General features: G+C 55.2%; 1 protein-coding gene across 4 annotated transcripts in view; it reads left to right on the top strand.

Annotated features, from left to right (window-relative positions):
• Window positions 1–17,310, top strand: part of SFXN5 (sideroflexin 5) — a 117,226-nt gene extending 99,916 nt beyond the window's left edge. For all 4 annotated transcript variants that reach the window (XM_053890820.1, XM_019441762.2, XM_019441753.2 and 1 more), the window contains one exon: window positions 14,170–17,310. In XM_053890820.1, the coding sequence (XP_053746795.1) occupies window positions 14,170–14,247 (78 nt within the window). In that variant the 3' untranslated portion in view covers window positions 14,248–17,310. The remainder of the gene's footprint in view (window positions 1–14,169) is intronic.
• Window positions 17,311–18,425: the final 1,115 nt, after the last annotated feature.

Below are 18,425 nucleotides of genomic sequence, written 5' to 3'. Positions count from 1 at the left end.
GTCAGTAAGCCATCAGGAGGAATGGCGGGCCCCGGAATCTTAGCTGGGTGGGTGAAGATGGGCGAGTAAGCTGACCGGGGAAGGCAAGGTTTGACAGAAAGGCAGACCCAAGGGGGTCATAGAATGAATGTGGCATTTGGAGTCACTGAACTCTTGGGCAGATGGAGGCTGTGGCCACAGACTGGCACTTACCAGTTTGCGATGACAGGCCTGATCCTGCTCAGTCCTGAGAGAGGTGGGCGTTGGGGGCAGGTTCCTGGAGGGAAGCCAGAAAGGTAAAACTGAGGGGCCTGGACTGTGGGCCCTGAAGACCCAAGGTCCTAAGTAGGAGGTAGTGAGCCAGCCCCGAGCCCTGAGGTCCCAGGAGGGTGAGGACTAGAGTCACTTCCCCACACTGAGCCCCAGAGATTTAGAAGGAAACCAGAATGGGGTGGGGCTCCTGTCTTGGAGGGCCCAAGGCACACTGGGGTGGGAAGCCCGGTGTGTGATATGTGCCAGGAACGCCCTCATGCCCGCAGGGCCCAGCCTTGCTGTGAGGCCAGGGATACCCCTTCCCCCATGAAAGCTGAAAAGCCGTTACCTGATGTTTGGAGATTCTGAATGGAGCCAAGGGCTCCAGAAGTTCTGAAGGTGGGAGAGAGGGCACTTCTCGGTGGTCTTGGCATCCCCGTCCTGGAAGGGCTGTGCCCAGCACTCGCCAAAGTGACTGCATCTCTCTGTACAGTCAGGCTAAGTCTGCAGTTCTAGGCGAGGGTCAGAGACACTCGTAGGCACCACTGTGTTCAGAAGCTTCGGGTAGGTCTCCTATCTCTGTCGCATGGGGAGCGACCTAGGGCAGAGAAGCCTCACAGGACAGAATCGGGGACTGGCCTGTTGGAAGGATTGCTCAGTTTACCATCCTTCTGGCTCTGCTGGGGAAATGGAGGCCCAGAGCAGCCCAGGGACCAGACCAACGTCACAGAAGTGAGGCGGTGATATGAGAGGAACCCCCAGAGGCCCATTCCCAGGCCATGCTGCATCTACTTGTTCTGTAGGATTTTCTCTCCTCCCTCAGCCACTTTGACTGCACTGAGGTAGTGGAGAGATGGGGGGACCGGGGGCCACCCTACTCTCTGGGGGGAAGAGCCTAGGAGTGGGCCTTTGGCAGGTGTTCCTCTGGGGCAGATGATGGAGAGATGGCTGCAGTCCACCCACCCAAGCCTCTGGCTCTAGCTGCAGGAGGTGGTCTCAGTGAGCAGGTCTGCCCTCACAGAGGCTCTCAGTCAAGCTTCAGGCTCCTCTCTTCCCTCATGTCTGCCTCAAACAGGCATGGAAATGGACCAAAGTCCCTCTCATTGAAACCCAAGCCTTTTTTTTTTTTTCTAGACTGGGAAGAATGTAATCATGGCATGAGAAGTCTGTTCTCTCGAGAAAGGAGGGTAGGGATGTGGTTTTCAGTGCCCCTTCCTCACCTGCATCAAGTCCACTAGGATGTAGGCAAGGCTGGGGGCTTTATGAGCTGTTTTGAGGCCAATCTGCGACCTGTGGCAGCAAGGCCATCAGCCAACTGGCTGAGAGGACCTCATTCCCTCCATCCATCCTTCCAATTAATTCTAATGAGGTACAGCTTCTGCCGTATGGGGATCATGTCTCACATCCCAGAAGCCAGTGGGATTTGCCATAATAAGTCTGGACTTGCTTGGGCTGACCCATCCTTGCCAAGAGTCACCAAGGTTGTCAACAGGAGTAATAGCTGGAACACCAATTAATTAATTAGGGGACTTGGAAATAGAGTTTAGGAACTTGTTTCTAGAATGGTTGGCCTGCAGTGATTGGTGTGGAGTTTCCAACCCACTAACCCCAGAGGTTGAGGAAAGAACTTCAATCCTCCCTTCAATCCCTGGGAGAGAGTTTTGCTGCTCATTTCAAATTAGTATTTCTGCCTATTAAAATGGTGCTAATTTTAAAATTAAAATTGCAAACAATAATAATAGCCACCATTTGCTAAGCATCTACTAGGCCTGTCAGCATGTTGGTAACTGTGCATCCCTTGTATCAAGTCCTCCCAATGCCCTTCAAGTCTGAGGTATTATTGACTCTTAAGGGATGTTACCTAGAGCGTTAGCGTTAGGTGTGCACATCTCTGACTCTGGGAAGAGATTTTGGCTGGAGATGGTACCTTTGGTGCCTGGGGAGAACTGAAGCCAAGGAAGGGGTGAGGTCATTGTGGGAGGAAATAAAGGCATCAGGAAAAGGCAGGGGCAGCCAGGAGCAGAGGGAGGACCCTGATGGAGCACCACCATGGACCCTGAGGACAAGGTCATTTCAAGGAGGAGGGGCTCTCCGCAGAGTGAGCTACTGCAAGGGGACCTGTCAGCTGGGTGTGTAGGCAAAGCAATCTAGGAAGCGAATGATAGTCAAGTTTCTCTGTGTTCAGAGAAGCAAGCTCATGAATGGGAAACCATTCAAGAACAGTAAAGAAAGTGGCACTCCCTGGGTGTTCCATTGATGGGGGTGGGAGCCTGGAGAGGGCCAGTAGGGGGAAGGAATGCACAGGAGGGGATGCATGTAGCCCAGGGCAGAAAGGCACGGCCCTGGGTCCAGTAAGTAGAGCGGCCTGCTTGGTGGCGGAGGGGAGATGGGAGACTAGGACATGACAGTCCTATGAAATAGGAGTCAATATTATTCTGTGTTTACAAAGGAGGAGACTGAGGCATGCCTTGCCCAAGGTCCAAAGGTGGTAATGGTGGCTCCATACTCACGAAAGGATTTTATGTCCCTCCTCAGCCCACATTTATATCTCTATAAAATGAGAAGGCCCAAGTCTGAGTCCCAGATGGCTCCCTGATAATGTATTATTATGAACATTCCAGCACCCTCAGCCAACCCTCCTACCCTTCATGGGGAGTCCCTGTCCATGTTCACAGGGACCGTCTGGAGTAGGTGTTTGTGCCTTTAAACTTTTTTTTTTTTTCTCTGAGAGAGAGAGAGAGAGAGAGAGAGAGAGCCTGAGAAAGCCTGTGCTCAAGAGCAGGGGACAGGCAGAGAGAGAAGAGGGAGAGAATCTTAAGCAGGCCCCACACCCAGTTCAGAGCCCTACACGGGGCTGGATCTCAGGACCATGAGATCATGACCTGAGCTGAAATCCAGAGTTGGATGCTTAAGGCTTAACCAACTGAGCCACTCAGGTGCCACCTCTTGTGCCTTTAATCTCTACCCCAGAACTGGGGGCAGGGGGAGGGTTGTTAGTAGGCCAGCAGGTAGAGCAGGGAACCTCCTTAGGAAGTTGAGTGTGAGAACAGGGGGGTAAGGTCTGGCCTTCCTTCCAGATCCCAGGCCGGTCACTGTGCAGGGAGTGAGTGACCCTGTGACCTGTAGATTAGGGCTGTGAGGCACTGGACAAGACTGTCTCAGTCAGGCTGTGCCCAGGCATGGACCCATCCACACCTAGATTCTGTTTCCCACCCCATAGATGCTGGGTTGCTTTTCCCTTCCTCTTGTAATTATGAGAATCATGTCATAGCCCCCTGGTATCAGACAGCCTCCATTCTGATGGGATGGGCAGAAACCCAGTGAACAACAAATGTCAGGTGGTGGTGTAGTAACATGAAAATAAAGCAGAGGACTGTGCTGGGGCTTTTCCAGAGGCAACTCAAGGTCACATGGATTGTGGGGGCCACCATGGCATGTGGGGCCTGATTTGTGGTGGCCTGTCTGGCCACCCTACAGTCCTCTCTGTAGATTGGGGCTCTGGGTTCCAGCAAATGTGGTCATCTCTGTCCTCCCCCAGACACACACGTGCATAAACACACACACACACACACACACACACACACACACACACACACACACTCTGTGCCTGTGGCCCGGGTCCCTAGAGGAAGATGTCCAGAGTCCAGTCTTCATGCCCACAGCCTTTGCTGCCACAAGAGGCTGGACCAGGGGATGGTGAATGTCCCTCCAACTCTGACAGCCAGCATTCCCCACCTGGGAGAGTTTCCAATCCCATTTAATGAACCTCATGTCTCCTTGGAGCAAGAAGCAGTACCTTGGCCAAGTCCTCTCCCCGTGTCCCTGCCTGTTTCTGTCTCTCTGTCTTTGTGCCTCTTTCTCCCTTCCTCAATTCCTCTCCGGCTTCCGCCACCACCCCCCCAACCCCATTCCCCTCGCTTTTCCCCACTATTCCCTTGGGAGCTCGGGGGCTGGGGAACAGGGCTGCACATACAAGCCGGAGCCATTGTTTGACAATCTGTTTTTGTCTTCATCTTGTTGGCAGGCGGCAGGAGAGGAGCAAAAGGTTAATGAGGCACTGTGCAGCGGGATTACTGCGTGAACGGGCGGGCGGCGGGCGGGCGAGCCAGCCGTGGTAACAGGGAACTAATTAGGAGCAGTTTAACAGGAGGAAAAAGTGAAATCTCCTCTTCACCAACTGTCAATAATTAGCTGATTTGGTGAGGTTGAAATGTGTCCACAGGAAAAGGTGGGGCTTTTCTGTGGATGAGTGAGGCATTGGGGAATAGAGGCCACTAAGAGCTCTGCCCTGTCCATAGGTGGGATTGGGGCTGGCGGTCACCCCACATCCCCCAGGCCCACCCTCCTCCAGAGGCAGAGGCTGGCATCCCTTAGCTTCAACTATCCATATGACCTTGGTCTTAACCTTAAAGACCTCAGTTTCCCCAGCCATAGGGTGGTGGAACTATGTTTCTTCATGGCTCTGCCCATTAGGATTCTGGAAGCGAAACCATTAGACCAGGCCCTTGTTCTGGAGTTTGAAGAGCTGACAGCAGGCCATGCAATCTTGAGTCAGATGCTGACCCCATCTGACCCTCAGGTGTCTTGTCTGCAGCACGAGTGTGCCCTCTGAGAGCCACCTCTGAGGGCCTGGCGTGGCTCAAGAATGCTGCCAAATGGTTAATGGGCAGAGCCTGGCCTTCCTGGGAACTTGCCTTGTGGCCCCTGGACCCTCACTTGACTCTTCTGGCCTCCCAGTAGCAATAGGGACTGGAGTGGGGGCACAGAAAAGATGGGCTATGTGCCTCTGGCTGGCTGCAGGTGAAGGAGAGAACCCTGGGCTCTTCCATAGGGCTAGGGGGCTCTCTAAGTGTGTGTGCATCTCTTTTCCCTGTACCACATGCCAGGTGGGAGGCAAGGAGTCAGGTTCACCAGTAGCGAGCACCTGTTTGCTCTGTTGGCATGCCCTGCAGTTGCTGGTTGGTTGGCCTTTGCTCGTTGGCCTTGCCTGACAGCTCAGCAGAGGACTTCCCACCTTCCCCTGCCCCTCCAGCTTCTGCCAAACACCTTGACTGGAAGAAAAGACATCATCAGAGGCCCTCAAGGCTTCCTGCTCAGAGCCTCCCATGTCAGCCCTGCCAACCCCACCCCCACTCAGCCTACCCTCTCCTTACCTCAGCCTTAGAGGGTCTGGGGCACTAGAAGAAGGCATGTTCTGAAGAAGGCTAAGGCCCTCGTCACATCCTCATACCACTGACAAACCACAAGTCACCCTGGCCCCAGAGGGTGGCTCTTAGAGGCCACATCCATGCTGTAGATGAGGTACCTGAGTGTCAAGTTCAGCCACCCCCTTCTCATTCCCTACCCCCTCCCTGTCTGGGAAGAGAATATGGGTGACCCCACTGGCAGCAGAACCTCTACCACCTCTTTCCCCATCAGCAGCTCTGAGGAAAATGGTAGTTTTCACGAACCAGCTTGGCTGGAAGCTGTGACTTACCAGAAGCAAATATCTACCCCAGCTTGCCTCTCTTTTCCCTTTCTCTTTTTCTTGGGAAAGCATTTGAATGCCCAACCAAGAATGGGGAAGAATTGGGAATGAGCTCAGGTCTATATTCAGGCTGTTCTAGAAATGACCGCTCCTCCAGGAAGTCCTCTCTGATGAGCCACACTAGGATCTGTCTCACCTCACATAGGTAGACTTCGGTGACATGTGTTTCCTGTGTCCCATCTACTACCTCGAGACAATAGTCCTTTCTCCCTCTTTCAACACATAAGGATGTTCCTAGGGCTGAGAAATAGAGCTCTTTATCAACACCTAATACAGAGTGTGGCTCATCTGGGCTTACCCCGGTTCCTGCTTCTCCTGCTTTTGCGGTGCTGTTATGAGGCCAGAGGCAACGTCTAAAGGGCATTGTGGCCCTCCTGAGTCCACAGACATTCACCTTCTCCCAGAGCAGGGGCCTCTTCCCTCTAATCTCAAATCCATCTCCCACTTTCCTTGGAGTTGTTTGTTTGGGGTTTTTCTCGTTTACTGGTTTAATCAGTCTCTACTGAACTCCAAAGCGGGCTATTTTTGCCGTCAGAAATCTGCCGCCTCCCCGCCCGCTGCTTTCTTGGAGTTTGCCCACAGGACCCCCCAGGAGGGACGGATGGGAATGGCAAAGCCACTCAGAGCCCAGGAACGCCAACGCCACCTGTCACGTTGCCTGTTCCCCACACCCCCAGCCCAAACCTGCATGTGCACACAGGCCCACACACAAGCACACACATGAACATGCACACACATGCCCCAGTGACATCCTTCAGCAGGGCCACCTCTCAGCCTGTCCCTCCTGGTTCTTTCTAGGACCTTCTAGAAAGCCTAGCTGAATTCAGGACAGGGAGGGAGGAGGCTTGGTTGTGCAAAGCTTCCGCTGAGAGGATTAAAAGCATCAATATGTGCGAAGCTTAGAACATGCCTGGCCTGTGCACAAACAAGGGCTCAGCCTTGTGAGCCATGAGGAGACACCCGTGAACAAGACTGGGCCTGGGCTCTAGGATAGCCATGGAGTCCTTCCTTCCTTATGCAGCATCACATGGATTTTCCAAGTTTCCAAAGAACTCTCTCACCTGTTTCTTGATATTATCCTCATGTCAGTCCCAGGAAGTAGAAAATCTTCCCACCACACATATGGGGAAACTGAGGCCTTGAAGCTGAGAAGATGGAGGACAGAGAAGGATTCTGAGATTGATCCACCAGGGGGCACCCAGGAACAGTACAAAGCTCCAAAATGGGGAGGGGGTCTGAGCCTCCACTGGGTGCACATTGCACAGGGGAGATGGAAGAGTATAGACGGGATCCCTACACTTGGGGACCTTCAGTTCAGTTTGATTCAACTTCTGCCAAGGACCTACCAGCTTGAACTGGGGTGAGGTGGGGGACTGCTGTGTTCATAGATGATTAGTGAACAAATCGCCTGCAACTGGGGATGTGATGGAGATGGAAATAAATGCAAGGGGCAATGGATTTGGTTTGAGAAGATCAGAGGAGGCTTCCTGGAGGAGGCAGCCTTAGAGGATTAAGATATAGCTAGACTTGGGCCTCAAAGGCTAAACATACAGTGTACTAGAAATGGAGAGCAGCCAGTAGGTGAGAAACCTGGAGAAGGTCCCAGAAGACTTTTAGCATCCAGCCAAGGAATCTGACATTCACTGGGAAAGCAGCGGGAGCCAAAAGCCAGCAACCATAGGCCTGACCCACAGGGTCTAGGCTCAAGCCTCAGCTGCTCTCCAGCGCTGTCCTAACACCTCTGCCCTCTAGGACACTCGGAACAGCTTCACGAAAGATGGGGCCCAGACTCGTGTGCCTAAGCAGGACCCGAGGCCTGCTCAGCCCTGAAGAGAGAGCGTGGGGTGTGCTGCCCCTTACGTGCTAGACCTGAAAGAGGCGTCAGACACACAGGGTCAGTCAGGTGCCGGCCTGGGCATTGGACCCCATGTCAATGTCAGCACCACCTGCAGATGCAGAAGCCCAGAACCCTGGCCAGGAGCAGGAGGCAGCTTTGAGCCATGTCACGGGGTCACACTGAACACCCCGCCCCCCCAGCCCCATGCCTTTGAAAAGGAGGCAGAAAAGCCACCAGAAGAAAGGCAAGGAGGAGGAAGTTCTTTGTAGTAGGTAAAAGCCCCTGAGAATGGGGCACAGGCCAGGGATCCAGTTTCCTGTTTGTGTCTGGGCACCTTAGCTCCAGGTTCAAATATGTAAACTATCCGCTGGCCTGGCTGCAGGTGTGTGTGCTCCCAGGCTGCAGAGGCAGCGGTGGCCCCAAATGCATTCCTGACTCGGGCCCCCCACCCATAATGAGCCGGGAGACAGAGGCAGATAGCTCAGGGTTAACCCTTCCTGCACCACCAAGGAAGACCCAGTCAGGCTGCTCTAGGGGACTCTGGGGCCAGCTGGGCCTTGGGGTGCTCAGGGGGCTGGGGGTTTCTGGACATGATGATTCATGTTTTCTGCCTCCGTCTTTCAATGCAACTAAAAGTTAGGGACTATCTGCTGTGAGGGGCAGCAGGGTCTGGCTGGGTAGGGCACCTGGATGAGGCTCTCTGGGAGCCAGGGTGCAGGTTGTACCTCAGGGTCAGGGAACAGTGGCTGGGCAGCACTCTCTTGGGCAGAGCGGGTGTGTGTCCAGCAGGCCCACGGCCTCCTGGCACCGCCAGTTCTGGGGCTTGTGGGGGACTATCAGACAGCTGATGACTTCAGCTCTCTCACTGGTCCCTGCAGCCCCCACCCTCCAGGGCTCTGGCTCCCCATCCCCTGCTAACTGGCTGTCAGGTACCTGGAGAGGTGTCTACCAGATGAAGAGAGGGAGCCAGGGGCTCTTGCCTGCCCCCTGAGGCCAGCCTGGAACTAGGTCACCCCTCCTCCCTATGGCCACTTCTTGCCCAGCCCCCTTTCTCCTCATCCCATTCTCCTTGTAGGAGGCCCCTCAGAGCTTGTTGAGGTCAGAACCAAGCCCTGCCCTCGGCCCACTACCCTGGGCCATCAAGCCTTTACTGGGTTGGTACTGGTGACCCCTCTTGCTGCACCCATTCCCCTTACCAGGCCTTGGCAACTCCCTCACTCCACAACCCACCCATGAACCTCTGTGGCCAACACGCCATTTGATCTGCTGCTCACATGGCACATAAAGCCAGCTTCTGCTTCTTATCCATCAGCCCCCCCCCACCCTGAGCAGCAGGGGTGCCCCCAAAACAACAGCACAGCCCTTTGTCTCTGTCTCTGGTTGGGGCAGCAGTGGGGCACTCTGTATCTGAATCACATCCATTTACCAGCAGAGCCCTGGATGTGATAGCTGTGGAGGAGACCCAGGACCCCCACACCTCAGAGAGGTGATCTTCAAACGGCACAGGGGTCTTTCCTGTGGGGGCCTCCCGCTGAGCCCAGCGGTAAAGATCCCCAATGGTCCCGACGCCCGTGAGATCCGCCATTGCCCCAGCCCCAGCCAAGGCTAGAGGAGTCTTAACGGACAGCCAGTTGAAGTGGCCCAGGATGGAAGTGAGAGTCTGTGCCCGGGGTCAGCGCTGAGTTGGGGGTAGGAAATCTGGACTCCAGAGGTCACCAAATCCTGTTGTGAAGACTGAAGCCTTTCAGCCCTCATTGGGACCACTCAGAAAGCTGTGCCTGGTATCCATGCTGCCTGGTGCCTTGGCACCCCCTGTCACTGCTTCTGCTCCTTGGGCTGGTCCCTCAAGGCTACCATCATGGGCTTGTTCCCTTCAGCCGCCCCTCAAATTTGCCTGTTCTCCAGGCCTGGCGCCCTCCCCTTCCATCTGTTCTCCTGGGCAAGTTCCCCCACCCTGGGGCCTCCGGCTGTGCTTGCACATCCCAGGTTTGCTCTCCCACCCAGACCCCTGCCCAGAGCTCCCGAACCCATGCGCTGTCTGCCTCCCTGGCCTCTCTGCCTAGGGAACTCAACATGACCAAGCCTGAGCCTGTCACCCTCCCACCCTGACCCGTCCCCCTCCCGCATTCCCTGCCTCTGAGAACGGCGTCACCAGCCACCCCAGCTCCCGAGCTAGAATTAGGAGTCATCCAACGCACAGTCATCCTCGACACCTCCCTCTCACCCCCACATGGGATTGGTCATCAACTCCTATGGGTTTCTCTTCAGAAAGGATTCAGTGCCACCCTCCTCACAGCCCCGCCGGCAGCATCATAGGGCAGGACCTGGCACCTCTCTCTTATTCCCACAGCTGCCCCCTCACTTACCCTCTGATCCGTCCTCCACATCCACCGCCACCAGAGAAACATTTCTAAAATGGAGTCTGGATCATGGCCCACCCCCACTCAGAATCCTCCCGTGGCTCCCCATGGCCCACACTGACACGTTCGTGTGGCCCATAAGGGCCTGCCCGTCCCAGCCCCACCTCCACGTCCTGCCGCATTCCCTACATGCCCAACGTTGCCCACACCAAACGGGCCGTGCTGGCCCGCCAATGCTTTTCCTGCCCTCTCTTATCAAAATCCTCCATTTTATTCCCGGCCTACCTCCTCTGAGAAGTCTTTCTTCCTGATTCCTTTCATCAATACGTGGTAACCCCCACCCCCTCCCCAGTTACCATGGCACCTTGTCTCTCTGGGATCCATGTGCTTTCATAGATGACTCCTCCCCTAGACTGTGAGCTACTCAAGGGCATGGATGAGATAGACTGTCCATCTCACCTGTCCATCTCTGTGTGCCCAGCCCTGGTGTATGGAGTTGACAGCCATAAACGTCTGACGTGAGGGCTGGTTAATGTGAAATGAGAGAAAAAGCCCCGAAGGCCACTCTGTCCCCGAGACTCTGCTCCTGAGTACCTCAACCAGCTACCCCTCCCCAGAGCCTTTCCACTGCCCGCATCTCCCCCCTGCATCCCTTCTACCTCCTGCCCTCAGCACGGTGAGGAGCCTGGGGGACCTGAGTCAGGGACAGCCCCCGCAGGGAGGATGAGGCCTTGGTCTGCACCCAGGCCGGCACCCTCCAGGGAGCGGGTCGAGTGGGCCGTGGCCCCGGCCGTGGTCCTCCACCGCGGTGGTGAGCAGCCTCTCCGATTTTAATGCGGGCCTCGGTGCTTCAGTGAAAGCCGGCATGGGAAGTTGCTAATAATGGCACTAAAATAAAATATGCTACATCTGTTATGGGTAGCAGAACAAAATTAGCTGCTCACACCTCTGACATCCAAGATGTCTTAACTTAAAATACTCCTTGGCTTACTTTACATCATTTACTGATTATATTTAAAAGAAATACAATTTTGCAATTACTGTTCTTTCCAGTGTGATATCTGTGCATCATTTTCCTTTTATGTTTATATATTTCTCCTTCATTAGTGCAGTCTGAAGGGTGATTAGGATTCTTCAAACATTTTACAGAGGTTAAACGTTGATTAAGATTTAATTATTACTGTAAATAGCTTGGAATGACATATGGTGCAAAAGCCTGACATATGTGCATTTGAATAAATGAAGTGCTATTTCCCAGGATGCCTCAGTAGCTGTTTAACAGCTTTCCCGAAGGGTTATGTTACACCTCATGGTAAGATTGCTGGGATGTTATATTTTGTTGGTTTTTGCAGCTGAAAGCTAAGAACAGTTTTCCAGTTTTTTAAAAACATTGAATATTTTAAATACCTAAATTGTTTTGCACAAATTTTTGCTAATTTGTCTAACTAGGTTAAACATTTTCAAAAGCATTTAGATTTTTAAGCGTGGGCGCTGTGCATTGTGTCAGTGGCAGCATGGGGACGAGGGGAGCTGGTGAGGTGGAGGGGACACGGAGGCCGGCAGGGGTGGGGAGGGAAGAGGTGGCTTGAGGAGAGGGGGTGGGGAAGAGGCCTGGGCCCTGAGCCTAGCTCTTGTCTCTTTGGCCCTCTTCAGTGGCCAGAGCCTGGGTATGGGGGTACCGTGGACCACAGGGGAAGGGTCCCCCTTCCCCAGAAACTCCACCGTGCCCACTGGCTCTAGTCCACACTGAACTCCCTCCTTCCTGGCCTCTGACATGCCCGGTCTGGCCATGACCGAGTTCTTTGAAGGCAGGGCTGGTCTATGGCACCTTCTGCATACTTCTCAGGGTTGCCCTGTCTTGACATACAGCAGGTACCTGGGACCAGGTTTGGCTGAACTAAGCCACAAAGGCCCGGCACTTCCTTGACTCTGCCTAGGGTGGAGACCACACCGAGGCCCCCCTCACTGAAGTAGCACCTCCCTTTCAGGTTCCCTCAGGCATCCTTCCTGGCTAAGTGTCTGGAGCTGCAGACCAACATCTGGGCTGCTGTAGAGCCTCCAGGGGGACCTTATTTCCCAGTGCCTTCTGCCTCCCTTCTTTCCATTCATTTATTCAACACTTACTGAATACCTCCTGTGCACTGGCAGTGGGCCTTGAGGGTGCAGGGATGAACACGATCGCACGTCACGTTTGCTGCCTTGTGGAGCTTGCAGTCTAAAGTGGAGAGGGGGAAGACGAGTGGATGGTCAACCTCAGAAACAAGTGATACAACTGAGATGCAAAAACTGCCAGAAGCTGTGGGGGGTCCCAGGAAGTGGCCACACCCAGGCTGGAGGAGGGAAGATGTCTAAAACTGAGATGTGGAAGATAAGCCCAAGGAGGAGCCCGGCAAGTGGGGTGGGGAGAGGCGGTGACAGAGGGGCAGTTCAGGCAAAGAACCAGGGTGGGGAAAGCCCCGTATCTGAGGCATGGCAATAAGTAGGCGTGTGCGGTGCCTCCAGCCCCAGGGGCAGGGCGAGGCTAGGCAGGGGCCCAATAGCGCAGGAGTCGAGACTGTTCCCTGAGGACAGGGGGGTCATTGAGCCATTTTATGAGGACGAGAGGGGTGCCCAAACTTGTGGTTGGGAAGGCTCGCACTGTCTGAGGCGGGGGTAGACGGAGACTTGAGGGGAAGGAAGGAAAGAGGAGGTGAGGTGGTGCCAGAGCATCACTGGATGACGGTGTGGGGAGCCGGGTTGGACAGGGGCAGATGGTGACTTCAATCTCGATTTCGATTTTAGGGTTGAGTTCAAGTGCCTGTGAGACATCCATGAAAAGGTCTAGTAGACAGCCCCTGCATGCCCAGGACTCAGGGCAGAAACATGGCCGGAGAACCCGCAGATCTGGGGAGTCCCCGGGAGGGTGGAATCACCCCAGGGCTTGTGCAGGGAAGAGGGCCCAGCCAGACAAAGCCCCCGGTGACCCTGAGAAGTGTCCAGTGGATGTCACAAAGTGCAGGGTGGCAGTGACTTGGGAGAGAAGGATTTTTGTGGATTGTGGTGGGAAGAGAAACCAGATTTGCCGTGGGTTGGAAAGTCAGTGGGAGGTGAAGAGGTGGAGAAGGCCACCTGAGACAGTGCCTTAAAGAAATCTGGTTGTGGGGGAGGAGAGAGACCAGGCGGTAGCTGGAGCGTGACGTGGGGTTAACGGGACAGTTTATCAGATGAGAAGTTCTTGTCAGTGTTGAAACGCTGATGGTCGAGAGTCAGTGGACTGTGAAGGTGGGAGACAGCAGGAGAGTCTGGGAGTGGGCTCCCGGAGTGGGCATGGGGGAGATGGACCCCAGGAGGTTCTGCCTTCTGAGGGGAGGGGTGGCAGGAGGGCAGGTGCGGAGCAGTGTGGACAGGTAGTTCATGGGTTTGATGGGGGGATGCCGAGGGGCTTCTTCTGTTGTCTTCTGCTTTTTCTCTGAAGTAGGAAGAAGGCTCTTCTGCTCAGGAAGAGTGGGGAGCTGAGGGTGGAGTGACTAAGGAGGGCGGAGAAGGTTTAAGGTGGCCCCTGTGGAGAATGAGGGAAGGAGCTGACTGGGCAAAGTGGCTGGGAGGAGGCGGTTTGCTGGTCACTGTGGGGGCCCAGCAAAGTCAGATTCAAGAGCATGGTTTAGTTCCTCTAAACCTGGGCCTCTGCCAGTCAGAGCTGGAAGGACCTTTGGGCTAGAGAGTGGCTGGAGCGACAGCCCCTGGTGTCCGGGTTGGAGTGGGTGGGTGTGAAGACTGAGCTGTAGGGAGTCTGGGGCTTGAGGTCTTCGATGTCTAAAAACAGATAGGGATAGTTAGTGGGGTACTGGAAGGATAGGGACTGTGGAGTCCAAGAAGGTTGAGTTTGGGTTTCAGGAGTGTGGGTGGAGCAGCCCTGGGTGGGGACCAGGTCCAGGGTGGGTGTGGGAGTGGGTGTGGGAGTGGGTGTGTGCCAGGAAGCAGACTGGGCCCTGGGAGATGAGGAAGACACGACTCGGAGGTCAGAGTGTGGGACATTCACCTGCATGGACACACCGTCAGAGGAAGACACAAGACCTAGCCAGGAAGGGATACTGTGGCAGGAGGGCGGTAAAGGAGGATGTGTCAGTAGGCGGCAGTGGGGGAGAACTTTGGGCACCAGGATAGTCTTAATGCTACTCCCAGCCTCCACACTCACCCGTCCCCCCTCACCTTTCTACTTTGTTCTCTCTCCTCAGATCGAGACGTCCCAGTTAGAGCCTGAAATTGCCCGGGCCACGAGTAGTCGGACGGTGGTATACAACAAGGGGCTGTGAGTGGTGGCCGGCCGGCCTGGGGATGGAGTGCTATCCAGGCCGGGGAGCCGGGGGCGGGAAGGAGTCTCCCGGCTGCACCTGCAGGGAGGGGCAAGCTGATCCCACCGGTCCTGGGCCACCTGGGGGAGCACTGGACCCACAGTGGTAGGGAGACTAATCTATTCACATGTTAACATAAGGGTGAGGAATTCTGACACATCTCCTATAAGAAATAATCAAGTGCATTTCTGGGCCTTACGTGGGGTTGTCAAAACTCTACTCAGCACAATTATCTGTGAAGCTGAAAAATTGTAGAGTGCCCACGGGATAGACTTAGGATCCTTTTATACTTTGGGTTTTTTTTTCTTTTGTTTTTTATCTGAATCAAGTCTGAGCCTTGGCTGCAGTGGCCCAGATGGCGGCAGCGGACCAGTGGTGGCAGTAGGAATAGGCCAGGGGGCTGGTTGGGTTGGCAGAAGGGCTGGTAGATTCAAGACATTATGGTGGCCGGGCCCAATGGCTCCCTGAGCTGGGCTGGGCTGGGCTGGGCTGGGGGTAGGGGAGGCAGTCTACACCTCACAGGAGGAAGCAGCTATGACTGAGGTCCTCAGGAGGTGGCCCAGGGAGTCAGAAGCACTGGAAGCCTCTGGAAGATTCTGTGGGCAGTTGACTCTGAGTGTGGCTGGCCTTCATCCATGCTACAACCTGCAGAACCAATCCCTCTGCACGAAGCCCAGTGCCTGGGGCTGGGGTCACCCTTCATGGAATCCCGATCCATTTGAGGCCCCAGCTTCAGGCAAGAAGCCCCAAGAAGGAATGATGTTTGGCTGGAATTGTGGGCCTGCACTTTGACCTCTGCAGGGTGACCCTCCTTCTAGTCACCAGGCTGGAAGCGGGGCTGTGGGGCTGAGGATGGGGCTAGAGCTGGAGCTGGACCGACCTCCATCTGGGGGGCTCTCAGGCCCCAAGGCTTCCTGCCCCATCCCACTGCTTCCCGAGTGGGAGGGTCTTATGCCTGAGTGCAGAGGCAGGTTTCTAGGTACCAATCTGAGAGTCAGCATCAAGCCAGGAACTGCAGGCCCTGGCTGTGGCACCAATGGGCTGTGTGACCTTGGACAAGTCTGCTCCCCTCTCTGAGCCTCTACTCCCCATCCGGAACCAGAGGACTGGATCAGGGCGTTCCCACCGACTCTTCCAGCTAACCTCGTCTTTGCCTGTCCTGCTCAGATGCTGGTCATCCCAGGCACATCCCCAGTGTGGACACTGAACTGGGAAAGGGGCAGGCCCCTTTGGGAATGGCCTCAGGAGCTAGACCTTGACTTTCTGTATGTGAACCCACATCCTGGGAACACTTGATCTTTGCCCCTTTTCAGTTCTGAAGGAGGAGATAGTGTGGGTGGCTGGGCCTAAGTGTGGCTCCACACCCACGTGCCACCTCTCACCCTGCACCAGCCTCCGAGGCCACTTGCTGCTGGCTCCTGTCTCTTCCCATTGGCAAGCCAAGAAAAGGAGAGGCCTGCAGGGGCTCTGCAGAAGACAGCAGGACCCGAGGTGAGGGTGAACAGGGCAAACAAAGAGGAAGCATGGGCCCCATTGTACCCTTCACCTGCCCCCAGCTGGAATGGAGCCCTCAACATGCAGCCGCATGGCCTCCTCACCTCCCTGGTGACTCCACCTGGGGAGAGACCTGGCTGGAGGTGAACACAGGCATGTGCAGGAAAAGACTAGTGCAGGGCAGCAAGGCTGTGGCCATGGGCAGCTCTCACCATCCTCCGTGCAGGGGTGGTTGTGGGAAGGTGGGTCTTCCATAGGCACTGGCACCATGTACCCCCTCAGAACCCCGTGCTGTCTGTGAGGACCTCCCAGCCTGGCCCTGCTATTTCTGCAGAATGCTGCCCTGAGGGCCCCCCACTCTCCTGAGGAGCAGCACCCCCCTACCAGTCAGGAAGGGGTGAACACAGAGCAGGTAGGGAGAACAGAACAGCAGAGAAAAAGGGGCAAGTATTTTTGAGCCAATCCTGCCATGATGTGACCGTGCCAATGACAGGCTGGGTGTTTCTGGGTCCCCTTTTGAAAAGCTCTCTTCAAACTCACCCTACCCCCTCTCATTGGACCTTGTTTGTGTGCACTTTACCTTGAGACCAAAACTGCCCACCCCAGCCCCACTCCCACCCTTTCTGGAGATGTGGTAGAGATGGGGTCTCTCCGGCTCCCTCTCTGGACTGGCTGCCCTGGCCCAGCCCCACCCCAGCCCCACCCCTGTGGCCTTGTCATCTCATAACCTACTTACTTTGTCTCCTGGATGATTTCTGGTCATGCTCCCAAATGCAACTTCAGGTGAGCTAACGGGACTCCTCCTTGGGAAAGGGGTTGGCAAAAGATCTGTATAATACAGCTCAGGGTGATGGTGACAGAGGGTCAGTGGCCGTGCTGATAAGATAAGCCCTGGCTTGGCTGTAGAAAACACCATAAGGGAAACCTTTTGGCCAATATCCATCACCCACTCTGCTGAGGCCAGAGGAAGGGAGGCCTCGTGGGCAGACTGGCTCATGACTGGGGAGGAGGCTGAGCTAGGTCCCACAGCTAGGGTGTGGCTGGTCCGGCTGCGCCAGAATCCAGGCCATACCTACAACTGGTTCTCTAGCCCTGGTGTACTGCCCCACCCCCCACCCCCGCCTTCTTCTAGTCACTTCAAACATTCTCTGAGGCTCGGGGATGCCCTTCTCCCATTCCGGAGAATAATCTGATGGTGCAGGGGCCAAAAGCCCAAGATGTCTAGACGGCTGCTGGGTCAAGGTGGCTGATAGCCCCCTTTCTACTTCCTGATTGTGAGCTGGCTTGTTTTCTGTCCTGAGCCCCTGGCCTGGGAGAAGAGTGGGGTCCTCAGAGCAGAAGGGCCAGAGGACAGGGGCATCAAGTGCTCTTCCAGCCCTGGGCCGGGTGTGAGTGAGGCACAAGCACATATGCCTTGGCCACACCAAGGGGACTTTGCAGTGTCTTTTTAACCTTCTCAGAAAATTTCTCAATCTCTGTGATTTATGTAATACTAATGAGCTGTGGGCAATAAATGATGGATTTAAAGCATCAGGGCTTGGCTTTGTGGGTTGTGGGTGGGAGCAATAGGGGTACAGAAACACAGTGGGGACAGGCCAGGGCTGCCTGAGGATTTTGTGGGAAGCCCCCCGAGGAAGGTGCAGACCCCAGGCTCCAGGAGGGGTCAGGCCATCTGGGAGGCACAGAGGGAAGGGGAAAGGAAAGGATGGAAGAGCATGTGAGGGCAGGAAGTTGGACAGAGGGCATGGGTTGAACTTTACAGAAGGAACCCCCCCCCCCCTTTACAGAAAAGTTGCTGAGCACTCACTAAGACCCCACTGCGAGGCACTTGAGTAGATAGGGATGTTGGTAGATCTCATACTGTTGCTATCTGGGGGACACAGAGGGGAGTGCAGGTGGGAGGGTCATTCTGGACTGCCTGGGAGCCCAGAGAGTTTTCATAGGGAGGAAAGATGTGAGCCAAGTACAAAGGTACCAATATCCACAGTGTGTGCGGCACTAGCCCCAGGAATTCTGCCCCTTCCTAACTTCCCCACAGTCCCTCGGGGCCAGGCCTCAGCCACCTCCCAATAGTTCTGGCCCCTCTTCCTCTAGGAAGCCCCCAGAATCCCTGGGGAAGTGAGGCCTGAACTCTTTTCCTGGACCTCTAAGCATCTTCCACCCCTGCAGGGAGAAGCTGATAGCCCCCCATGGCAGGGGGACCATGTTGTAGAGGTGAGGTCCATGGCTGGGGTCACGTCAACCCAGGTGCCAGCCCGAGCTTGGCCCCAGCATGAGTGTTTGACTTCTAGCCAGTCACTTCCTTTATTCACCCATTAATTTGGTCAGGTGTTTATGGAGCATCTTCTCCAACAGAGCCTTGGTGTCTTTAGCTATAAAATGTCAAGAACAAGCATCACTCACTGGGCTGGTGTAAGGATTGGAGAGACCAGGTGAGGAATGCACCCCGACTCTTCACTTTTGCCTGCCACATGTCAAGAGAACTGCTGCCTCCCCTTACCTGTGCACTGGGCCCCTCTAGGAGGCTTGGGGAGGGGGGGCAGGAAAGGGATGGGGGCGGGGTCTGTTCTCAAAGTGATACTTCTAGGTCACGGGGCTTCTGGTCTCTGGGGAATTTCTTCGCTAACAGCCCCACTGGCCACAGC

The sequence above is a fragment of the Panthera pardus genome, unplaced genomic scaffold (genome assembly GCF_024362965.1).
Source record: "Panthera pardus isolate Hobbes unplaced genomic scaffold, ASM2436296v1 HiC_scaffold_25, whole genome shotgun sequence".
Taxonomy (NCBI): Eukaryota; Metazoa; Chordata; class Mammalia; order Carnivora; family Felidae; genus Panthera; species Panthera pardus.
The sequence above is the reverse complement of the archived record's forward strand: the minus strand, read 5'-3'. Positions and strand labels throughout refer to the sequence as shown.